Source organism: Homalodisca vitripennis, chromosome 3 (genome assembly GCF_021130785.1).
Source record: "Homalodisca vitripennis isolate AUS2020 chromosome 3, UT_GWSS_2.1, whole genome shotgun sequence".
NCBI classification, from domain to species: Eukaryota; Metazoa; Arthropoda; class Insecta; order Hemiptera; family Cicadellidae; genus Homalodisca; species Homalodisca vitripennis.
In genome coordinates this window covers 152589114-152601814 of record NC_060209.1, presented here as the reverse complement: position 1 = coordinate 152601814, position 12701 = coordinate 152589114, and the positions used below count along the sequence as shown (strand labels likewise).

The 12701-nt window shown below is 32.9% G+C and overlaps 1 protein-coding gene across 1 annotated transcript in view; it reads left to right on the top strand.

Moving 5' to 3' along the window:
* Positions 1-12701, top strand: part of LOC124357663 (phosphoribosylformylglycinamidine synthase-like) — a 56725-nt gene that overhangs the window by 25782 nt on the left and 18242 nt on the right. The window contains 6 exon segments of the mRNA XM_046809642.1: positions 4010-4233; positions 5249-5374; positions 5972-6208; positions 7075-7200; positions 8595-8775; positions 10363-10596. Of these exon segments, the coding sequence (XP_046665598.1) occupies positions 4010-4233; positions 5249-5374; positions 5972-6208; positions 7075-7200; positions 8595-8775; positions 10363-10596 (1128 nt within the window).

The window sequence follows — 12701 nt, the reverse complement described above, 5'->3', positions numbered from 1 at the left end:
ACAAATCATCAACATCGTTAGTGAAATAAAGGAAAGGTTTTTTGAAAGTTACATTATCACATGTTCTAAATTTCCGCCATATAAAAATTGTTTATTATGCATATGTTCAATTAATCCTTCAGTATGGAATCATTGTGTGGGGAGGGACTTCTAATACAGTAATACAGTCAAACCTCAATATAACAAATTCCTTGATATAACAAATTTTTTTAATCCCCTAGAAGTCTCAATAAGAATCAATGCAAATTTCACCTCTAAATAACGAATAAAGCATACTCACAACCTAGATATAACGAATTTTTAGTAATCCTGGAAAAAATAAATCACCCTCGGTATAGTGAATTTTTCATTGTTAGAACCTCTTGTAGCAAAATTCACCTCTATATAATGAATTTTCCACGACTGCACCTTGTTATAACAAACGTCACAACGGTAACAAAGGACAACAAACAAACAATCGTGTCTTGACATGAAAGTTTGTCCCAACATGAAAGTTTGTCTCAACATGAAAGCTTGTCTCAACATGAAAGCTTAGTCACAGCCAATCCGGTCTGAATTGCTAGACGAGTTTATTCAGTTGTTGTGGCTAAGTTTGGATTGTGCAATGCTTTGGAATTAAGTTATAGTAGTTTAGTGATGATGGACGCCAATAACAAAAAGAAACGGCGCGCTATAAGCGTAGAGCGTAAACGAAAAATAATCAAATGTGTTGAAGACAATCCGACGAAAATAAAAATTGGACATCGCGAAAGAATTTGGCATTCCGCCCAGCACTTTAACTGCAATTTTAAAAAAGAAAGAGAAGTTTGATGACGGAAGTGTACTGTGTTCAAAAATCAGAAAGATAAAGCTGTGTGAGCTGAAGGACATAGAGGAGTGTTTGCTTAAATAGTGAAGCAGTGCGAGACAAAAATATTGCAATAAGTGGACCTATACTTCAAGAAAAAGCCCAACAGTTTGCTTTTGAACTGGGACACGAGAACTTCCGAGTTAGCAATGGATGGTTGCAAAACTTTACAAAACGAATTGAACTTATTTTTTGAAAAGTTTGCGGTGAAAGTGCAAAAGTCGATGATGGTGTTTGTACTGAGTGGAAAGATAAACTTCTTGAGCCAACCGAGGGATATGAGCCAGAAAACATCTATAACGCAGATGAAACTGGATTGTTTTTCAAATGTTTACCTGCAAAACATTGTCAATTAAGGGTGATAAATGCCATGGTGGAAAAAATAGTAAACATCGTTTAACAGTTATGCTGGGAGCAAACTGCACAGGGACTCATAAATTAAAGCCTTTAGTAATTGGAAAAAGCGAAAAAACCACGTTGTTTTAAAAACGTGAATGAACTTCCTACAGACTACATGGCGAATACAAAGGCTTGGATGAATTGCGAAGCTTTCAGGGCATGGCTTCAAAGTGTTAACAAAGATATGAATAAGAAAAAGAAGAAAATTCTCATCTTCATTGATAACTGCATGGCTCATGGAGACATTCCTAGGCTGAGTAACATTAAGGTCGAGTATCTTCCTCCAAACAAAACCTCCAAACTGGAACCTCTTGACCAGGGCATTATTCGAAGTTTTAAAGTAAATTATAGAAAAGAGATGATACAACAGTTCCTTAGAGACATGGAAACCCATTTACCTACAAATATCAATGTCTTGGACGCCATGTGGATGATCACAAAAGCGTGGAGTAAAGTTATAGAAAGTACAATTTGTAATTGTTTCAAAAAGAGTGGATTCACTGTCACAACTCAGGAGGACAATTAAGACCATCCTCCTACACAAGAAATCTACACTGCACAGGTTTGGGAAACAGTCAAAGAAGCATTAGAACTAGAGAAGGATGCAGAGTTCGAAGACTTTGTTACTTTTGATGACGACGTGGCTGTGTGTGGGGAGTTGACAGACACTGACATAATTTTTTTTGTGACCTCTGTTCCGACGAAAATGTGGCTGCTGAAGATGACGATGAACCAAATTGTGTAATGCCCGACCCGAATTTAAAAGAGTCTTGTGAAGCCATTGGTGTTTTAAAGTGTTTTTTTTCTTAAAAAGGGTGGTTTGAGTGAAAGTGTGGTAAAATCTATAATTGAATTGGATTGCTCATTGGATATAATCAACGTCACATCACGCAAGCAGACTACTATTACTGACTTTTTCTCTAACAAACAGGGCGAAAACAGCATCAATAATGATGCCATTAAAACACAAAATGTAGAAAGGCCATTTAACCTTTAACAATTCGTAAGTTTCAGTTTAGTAATACTGTACAGTATGAGTACTGTATTTTATTTTACTGTATTTTTTACTATCTGTAGCGTAAGATTTTTAAGTTTTGTTCAGGTCATGTTTGCTTTTCAACTTTCTTTTAATGTGTTTTCAAAGTACATAGCTACTGTATTACAGTTTTTCTGTTTTACATACTGTATTCTTAATTGAACAGAAAAATAAAAATAAAGTTTCATTGTTCCAAATAAATGCATTTTTATTTTGTTTTACACACTATTTAAATACAGTACAGCATATGATTTCACAACGTTTTAATATGATCAATGGTCTGTGAACCTCATGTAGCGAAATTGTACCTAACTTAACCTCAATATAACGAACCTCATTATAAAAAAATACTCGATATAACAAATTTTCTGTCCGTTCCCTTGAGGTTCGTTATATTGAGGTTTGACTGTAAAACCATTACAAATTGTACAAAAGTCTATTATGAAAGCTGGTCGTAAAAAACCAAGGAGGTTCCCATCAGAAAATTTGTTTTGATTATTTATGATTCTTGATATTAGACAACTATTCCTAAAAGTTTGGATTTTGTATGGTTTCCTACAAAAATTTTCATTTTTAGAGAAAATGGAACATGCACACAACACAAGACATTGGTATCGCCACACCACGTCATACTAAGTCTCTAAATAAAACAAATGTTTTCTACGTTCTGCACACAATCTACCAAAATTTACCATTGGAACTGAGAGAAAACAGGAACATTAAAGTGGAAGCGTACAAAAGAAGTTAAAGAGCTGGTTAATTGCAGTGGGGAGGAGTGGTGCAAACACTATACTCACTTCTATATACTCTGGGTGATCTGTTCATCTCGTTTGTTTTTGCAAAATTTGGATATAATATTGCAATGATATTTTAAATTTATTTAGTTTGTGTTTACCGTGGTGAGGGGCAAGTGCGAGCATTCTTAATTAGTGCATGGAGTATCTGTATGTGGTGCGGGTGCATGTGCGCTGTATGTGAATGGATATGTTTGCACGCGACGGCATGTGTTTTTGTATTTTGTTTTGTGTGCGTGCATGTTTGAGTGTGTTTTTTTCTTTGTGAAGGAATGCATTATAATTTTAATATAGTGTAGGTTTTAGAAATTGACAACAATTTTTTGTTCTCTCTCTTTTTCTTTTTTTATAATGCATAAAATAATGTTTCTTGTGTAATTTTTAAGCTCATTCTGTATATTGTCGTACATATTATAGCGATATAACTTCATATAATAGAATATGTTGCATCTTTGTCATGTAGTTTCATTATCATAAGTGATTAATTATCATTGCCACACTTAGATTATAATTGCAAAATATGATTATTTTTTACACTGCTTGAATTAGTGAATAGTTAATATGCATCCAAACAGAGCATGTTACTATTAGTTATTTTTAGTTATCTTTAAATCATACAATTTTATTTTTGTTCTAAAATTTACATTGTATATTAGTACTATTGTGATTGTAAACTTGAGTGAAGATGGACTCGGTTCTCACATACAGGCTTTTGCCTATGTGGGTACTTTCTCGTGTATTCTATTGGCACTATATTTGTATTTATGTATATGAGTAAATAAATGAAATGAAAGTTGAGTACAAGGAGATTTCTTTTCCTAAGGCAGGAACGTAATAAGTTTTTACTTCATTTTGGGTATATAAAAAGTTTAGTCTAGGTGTCCTCAGCATCAGCATATGCTGTAAGAGCTCCATTGTATTGTTGTGTTGCAGGTAACGTGCTGAAGGAGTTGGTGGAGCCTGCAGGGGCTGTAATATTCAGCAAAAATTTCACCCTAGGAGACCCCAGTATCAGCACATTGGAACTATGGGGTGCAGAATACCAGGAAAACAATGCACTGCTGTGCCGATCCAACCACATTCAGCTTCTGCAGCGGATAGCTCAGAGAGAGCGCTGCCCTATTTGCTTTGTTGGAACTGTTACAGCTAATGGCAGGGTAATTAGTAGTATTTTTTACACTGAAAATTTAAGTCAAGTATGGCTATATGAAAAGATTAAATATCTCATTTAATAGAGGTGCCTAAAATGAAATTAATTTCTTGTTCAATGGACTTATTCAGATTGCTGAATTGATTCAATAAATCAAATTTTGAATAATGTAATGTTAGTAATGTTAGTAATTGTTGTGAATTCAATTCTAAAGAACGATTTTCTCTCATTCATGCATATTTCATATGTGTTATAAAACATTTAGCATTCAATTTCTGGTAAGTTACTTTTAAATTTATTGTTATCTATGTATAATAATTGAAACAGGAGACTGCTTGAAAATATTAAATAGGATTAGTTGGCAGCATTGTCACTTCAATCAATACAACGAGTTTTGAACATCATATAATTATGCCTCTAGTAGTACGGACTACGTGACAAGAGTTTGAAGGCCTAGAGTTTAAAAAATGTTTTTCCACTTCAGAGTAGTATGATGTTCCTTTCTTAATGCATTTATAAATCTGGAAGAATCGGTATGCCTTAACCCTTTCCTAACCAATCACATCTCAATCATGGCCTTGATGTTGTGTCTGGTGCTAAAGTCAAATTGCATTGAATCAGATTTTTTCACCTTATTAAATAACATATGTATATTACATTATTGATATCCTTGTTCATTGAATGGTTTTCTGCATTGTGTAAAATAGCAAAAATACACACTGCTGGGTTGCAAACCAATTTTTAGTTATTAATTAGTTCAAGATTACATTACAATTTCAAATGACGTATCAGTCCAGTCACACTGGTTGTACATAAAGCTTAATCTTAATCGTAACTGGTGAGAATCAGATAATGCTCTCGCCATCTGAGTACAGGTCTCATTACGTCCAGTCTCAAAGTGATTGGAGGCATTTCTCATATTAATTTAGAAAAAATTTAAATTTAGATTGAACTCATTGGATTCAATGCAAGCTAAAATGTCTGTACATGTGTTAAATCAGTGTTATGGTGTAACTGTGCAGGTTATTCTGTCAGAAGAAGAGAAGCCTGATCCAGCCAAATACCTCGACAGCAACTACAACTGTGAGGGTGAACGTCATCCCTTCAACCTGGATCTTGAGCTAGTGTTGGGGAAGATGCCTCAGAAGGTTTGTTTTGTTTTTGTTTTTTTTTTTAAAAAAAAAAAGAAAAGTACAATCCCTTTTTGGCCTCATTCTGCCTATCCTCATGAATCACTAGGCTGTGCGATGATCTTATTAAACAGAATAAGGAGGAGAGTCAGTACAGTACTAGGTCGATAGTACTGATAAAAAGTGCGGCTGTCACAAATAGGATTTTAATCTGTAATTCAGACCCAAAGTTCTGAGATTGTGAGCCCACCGGTTCTCTGAAAGTAGCATTTTGTGAATAACACTGGTTTTGTTTTGACAACTTCAGTAAATTTTCTAATGCATGAATCAAGAATATTTTAGTGTCTAAGATGTAGCAAAGTTATTGATTTATAGCGTCAAGCCTTAATTTTTAATAATTAATATTTCCCGTTATAATTGTCAACTTCAGTTTTTATCTACTGGAAAGTTAATTTTTTCACAAATCTGTGTGTGCTGTCTTTTTTGATGTCTCCTTTTAAGAATGTTCCAGTCTTCCATTATTACCTTCCCCAACTTCCACCTTTTTCTAGATCTTCTACACTGTCTTTGTACTTTATCCTGGGATTTATAAACATGTACGTTGTGTGATCGTAGGTGTTTGTAATGGAGAGACAGCCATTAGTGGTACAGTCTTTGAGTCTACCAGTGGACATGCCGGTGATGTTGGCTCTCCAGAGAGTGTTACGGCTGGTTAGTGTGGGGAGCAAGAGATTCCTAACCAACAAGGTTGATCGCTGTGTTACGGGACTGGTGGCCCAACAGCAGTGTGTAGGTCCACTGCACACTCCCCTCAGTGATGTTGCAGTCACTGCTCTGTCATACTTCGGCGTGGTATGTACCTGCTTTATTACAAGGATCTAATAAACTAACCTATTTTCCATTCACATTTTAATTTTGATTCAGTTCAATTCCTTATTAAAAGTAATGCAAAACCTTTTTATAATATTTTTGGAAGCTTTCATAATCGAATACTCAAATAATCATTGATTACTGTCAAGAAAATCATCCTATTGTTTTAAAAATAGCTGAGATTAATGTTAATGTGTGATTGACCACAGTCATATGTTGGTAGATGGTTGTGTTGGATGGAGTGGTGCTTCCACAATGATAACAATTAAATTTTTGGATAATTCCATTTTGTTTCATCATTATACTACTCTCGACCAATGAAAAATTGTCATTTGCTAATCTTTTGTGAAAATTTTTAAAATCACTTAAGCTAATGAAAATATTAAAACTCTTAAAAGTAAAAATAAAATGGCAACTGAAGAGCGAAGTTGTGCTTCATTAAATCTTGTATATACACTTAAGCTTATACAATTAGGAATTAACCACTACGTCATGCATTGCAAAACTATTTCAGATTTACTAAAGCATAGCTTGACTCCTGAGTCACTGATTTTTCACGTAATAATTACACTGATAAATTATTTGCACAGACAAGTCATAATAGTCATTGTAAATTAATGTACTATAAATGTTGAGGATGGGGCTTGTATTGGCAAGCAAGGCTATCGATAGGCCTCACAAAAATAAAAGTTTTCAATATTGGTTTATGTGTTTGAATGTAAATAAGTTAATGTACTATAGTAGTAGTAAATTGTAACAACTTGAAACAACTTTTAGGGATAAATTATTTTTGAAATAGCCTAAATATTAGTAGAAATAACCAACAAGTAAAACTTGTTATGGTGCAGGAAGGAGTAGCCACAGCCATAGGAGAACAGCCCATCAAAGGTCTCGTGAACAGTGCGGCTGGTGCACGGATGGCAGTGGCTGAATCCCTCTCAAACCTGGTGTTCGCTCACATCACTGAACTGCAGGTATGTTTTACTTCTGTACTTTTCAGTGTTAGTTGATGAACTCTGTGTTGTATAAACTAAAATGTTGCGAAATAAAAGGTATGCTCTACCTTCGCAATAAACTACGAGACTTTCAAACAGTAAAATCACAGACAAATAATACAGTTTCAAAACTTTTGCTGCCTTTATCAAGATTTGACCTTGGAAATTCAATATTAAATTTGCCTGGATACAACGAAATTAAATAATTACAAAATCTTTGTGAATCACCATTAAGGAAGTGTGTTCTATAAATGACCTCATTGCATTGCCAATCGCATTTTAAAATTTCTCAGATAACAAATACATAAGCGTATACAGTATTGCAGTTTATTCTTGTATTATTGCAGATCACTTTTCTTTTGTTACGTATTCAGAAAAATTATTATTTTTTGCATTCCCGAGATATTTTAAAAGTTTAATGTAAAATGTTGTTCTGTGATTCATTTTGGAATTTCTTTTACATAAAAATGAGTATATGGTAGGAATATATTGTAGTAGTTTTCTTTTATGTTTGTTATATAATAACAGATTAACAAAATAGAGAAAAATCCCAAGAACAAAACAAATGTTATTAGACTGCATGTAGAGTTCTGGAAGCTAATACAAATATTTTGGCCCAAAGAAGAATTTTTCTAATGTGCTATTTGATGATTGAGTATAACAAACATGTGTTTATCTACTGATGTTGATGATATGCTGAAAAGTTGTGTAACTTTTAGAAGGTATAAAAAAACACAAAGAAGATAATCAGTGGTTGAACCATTAATATATTTTCTCTGGGAAATATAGTAAACACAGTAAGATTATTTGCATTGTTTACTATTTGTGATGTATGCTGGAAAATACTTTATATTTACCGATTACCACAGTATCAGGCAATTTAGCTCTGGAGACAGTAAAACAGTAGTTTTACTTTTACTTGTAAAACTAATCCTCCATTCTTTCTTTATGGGGTTGGGAAAATTGTCTAAGAAAAAGTGTTTTCCAATATTTGGTTTTTTCATACATTTCAAATGTTCTCCAAGAAAATGTAAACTGTGTTTTGAAAGCTATGAGAAACTTAGGTCTCGTTATGTAGAGCATTTGATTTTTTTAATGTCAGTTTCTTGTTTGTTGTTTTATGCTTCTTGGTCCTTAGCTAACTTGAATATGACAAATTTGTCTAGAAAAAGGATTAAGTTTACCAATTTAGCAAGTGAGTCTCTGCTGGGAAAATTCATTTCAATGAAAACATCTTTTGTTGGTGTCTAAAACTTTTCAGAGCAGGTTGGTATGCCTAAGAAGCTTAGAGTTAATATAATTTAACATTATAAACTAATTCATAATGTTAAAGTGTATACAATAATTAATTGTTGATTACTGTTGATGTGCAGGATGTGAAGTGTAGTGGTAACTGGATGTGGGCGGCCAAACTGCCGGGGGAAGGGGCAGCTCTGTATGCTGCATGTCAGGCCATGTGTCAAGTTATGGCTCAGCTCGGTATCGCTGTTGATGGTGGGAAGGACTCACTGAGCATGGCTGCTAGGATTGGCTCCGACACCATCAAATCCCCAGGTGATAACCTCATTCTACTAACTACTGTTCAGCTATATGAAATATTCACATGAATTTGAAATTCAGCCCTTGCTCAATGTCTTAATACATTAGTTATTTATGTGGTGCTAAGATTTAGCTAAAAACAGTTCATCATGTTAGCTTCATGTTAAGAGCCGGCTGTAGTTAAACAATCTTGAGTTTACTCCCATAAGAACTACGTTAAACCTCACACACTTTTACACCTTTATTTTTGATCTTAGCATTATGTCTCATTTTAAAGATACCATTAATAGCATCTAAATGCTTTCTTGTTCTTTTAGTAAAGTATAAAACTTTGAATATTTTTAACACTTTGCGAGCGGCTGGAAATTGGAACAATATGTTAATATTTTAGGCTCAAGACAAAAAGATTTTATTTTTGAAACAGGTTTTTCTTAAACATTTTGATGTTAAATTTAGTATCTAATGGTACATTTTAACAAAATATTTTGTTTAATGTTTTTATGATAAAAAATGTGTGCCGAAGTTTGACAATATATGTAAGGCTTTTTTTTTTAACCCTCCGTCTGATAATAAGCTCCCAGAATGATACACTGGTTTTTGTCTTTGCGCATTATATTTTCAGATATTTAAAAAAAAATACATGCTAAATGCTATGTAATAAGTTTTATGTATACATGTTTTTGTTAGAAACCAGAGAAAAATATAAAATAGTAAAAATATGAACTTACTAAAGAATTGTTTTTTGTTTGTACAATAATTGAAAAATGTGTAATGAAAATTTTTGTTTTCGAAGTTTCACTATATGTAGCTTTCACATGACTTGAGATGGTAAGAAACTGTAAATGTTCAAAATATACACATTTTTGTAGTGAACAAAAAGATTAAAACATATATACACTTGCTTTCAACACAAAAAAGTTTTTTGATAAAAATGTAAAGTATGTACAATAGAGCATCAATTATCCGAAAGTCAGTCATCCGAAACGTCAGTTAACCGAAAGCCAGATCCCGCTGAAATTTAACGATTGGTCAGCCCTACCCGACTTGGGTCGTATATTATGATTATGAAGGCTCTTATTGTCGCTGAATTCTAGATGGTGTTGTGTGCTCTTGTGCATGCCTACCACTTCTTCCTTTTCATCGTTGGCATCGGTTGTATTGTTGAAAATCAACAAAAAGTTCATACAGTGGTAAGGAAACTGGCCGGCAGGAGCGCATGCAGCGTAGCACTTCGCGCGATCAACACAATTCACCATCCCACTGTACAGTACTGTTCCACGTCCACCTACTTCACTTTGTGCCACTGAAATCAGGGTTGTTTTACCTTGTGTGCTATTATGCAATCCTTCAATCCATGAACCAGGGAGTGATTGAGGCCTTCAAGCGTTACTACAGAAAAGCATTGCTTCGTAGTGTACTGATTGACCAAGGAGTCGAGACACATTTTAATTTTTGATTCTAAGGATAATAAAAATAAGCTAAAATACCATTCAGCCACTAGACTACTGTATTGTACTAACATGTTCAGTTGTAGTGTATATATTACTATTAGTTATATGATTAATAGAGGTAATAAGTTTGTAAACAATGTGAATGTTTCAGGAGCCTTGGTGGTGTCCAGCTATGCCCCTTGTCCAGATGTGAGGCAGGTCATCACTCCAGACCTGAAGGCCCCAGGCTCAGGTTGTCTCCTGCTGGTGGACTTGTCCGGACGTGCCAGGCTGGGAGGCTCTGCCCTCGCCCAGTGCTACTCACAGCTAGGAGATACAAGCCCTGACCTCGATGATCCGCAACTCTTTAAAAGAGCTTTTGACTGTACACAGAAACTGATATCAGGTACCTTTCCACTTATCCTACTGCAATTCAAATGTGTAAATGGAATCACTATAGAATGTTGTAAATTTACAGAATAATTCTATTAAAATTTTTATTACCTACTCTAAGCAAGTTAAGTTAAAAATTGTGTATTTTTTATGTAGTGTCTTTGGTGATTGGTACTTCTTAAGTGCACAAGACATTTGATATCTTGAGGTGATGTATGTACTGTAATAATAAGCATCAATGTTGTATAAAACATCTCATTTTAGGAAAAAAGTATTTTGGTCAATTTTATTTATCTAGAATAAAATTGTTATTTAAATTTTGGCACGGAAATAAATATTCCTCATGTAGGCTTTTATTTTACTATTATTACTTTGATTAATGTACACATGGATATAGTAATTTCATTTCTAAGCTTGAAAATTTTGCTCAAGTTATTGAAAATACTTTTATACAGCTAAAACTAAAAAAAATACTCTAGTATTTAATTTTGTTATTTTTTCAGTCTTCTAGGACAACTGATGATAGGTAAGTCTATGACTGCACCTTGTATTGCACATATATTTCTCACTATGATCCTTTTGATAGTTGTTGAATGTTACATTTTGTATCATGTAATCTATTAAATATAAATTTGATATCAATTGTAATTTCATAATATTTTATTTAAAAGGGTTGAGGAAGTATGAGTACAACCCATTTATGTTGTAATTCTAATGCTTTTGTCTCCTTTATACATAATACATTAAATTCTTCCCTAGACATATTATATAGACAAATGTATCTGAATAACTTAAAATCAAATTTTGTGTACCTATTTGTGAAAATACCTGTTTTCAGATCCCAAGATGAAAAATAGATTTGGTAATATGTGTGCATACCTAGAAATGAAATTAAATGAAATAAATGAAAATTCTTTCTACAAACAAAGTTAGGGCTGCATGGCCCTTTCTTACAGTTTAACCTGCAACATAAATTAAACAATGAATTAAATATTATCTTAAGAATACAAATTAATGAAGTAATTACATTTAAACAATGTGGAGAAATTAATATATTATTTTAAGGCATAAAAAGGAAAATTTAAGAAATTAATAAATTAATTACCTTTTTAGAAATGATATTTCAGTTAAAAAAATTGATTTCACTACATTTTTTACTCTAAAAAACTTGTTTAATAACAGATATTTATAAATAATACTTGAAAATAATGATTTTATTAAATTACTCTAATTTGTATCTCTTAATAATTGCGATTGCGGTTACCCCATAACGAGACCCTTGCATGTGTGTGACTTTAGCAATAATCATACTACTAACAATGGTATCAGATGAAACAATCTTGCCAGTTAGTGGTTATTGATACAGTCACTCTAATCACAGTCTGAACTTTAACTTGGTCCCAAAATTCCAAACCTAATTTTATTCTACAAGCATGTTTCGTTGATTGTTTTAAAATGGCATGTTTTCTTTCTTTGCAATCAGTAATCATTTGTCAGTAGACATTTTTATGACACTGCACTTCTTGTAAAATGATTCTAATTCGCAATTAACAATCCTCCATGCACATGTTTGTCTACAGTTTTTATGTAAATTTGCTGGTTTTTGTATAATTTAAAAAGATACAGTTAGTTTTAAAACAAATGCCCTGGATCTTGAATATTGTATGTTTAAAAATATATCTCTTTCATATTTGTAATATGGGTAGGACAAATAATTTTATGTTTAATTCATGGTTCTGTAAGATTTCTTCCCTAAATACAGAAAAAGTTAAAAAGTAAAAAAATTTTTAATCGCTCCTTGTATAATTGCCTACTTTGAATGTATGTTATTTCCTGTGGAGTGATGAACCAAAATTTTGTATTCGGAGAAGTTATCTTAAAGAATTATAAATTTAACTTAAAAATATTTTCCAAACCTAACATTAATTGCACTGCCTTAATACTCCAGGAGTAAGGTGCATCGTATTTATTTTTTCTATTAAAAGCTTCAAAATGTTGACACTATATTTTATGTTATTTTACTCTGCTTGTAACAAAAAGGGAAAAATGTTTTTCAGTATACGTATTTATCTTTACATTGTTTATCAATTTATCTGCTTTGTTAACATAATTGTAAAT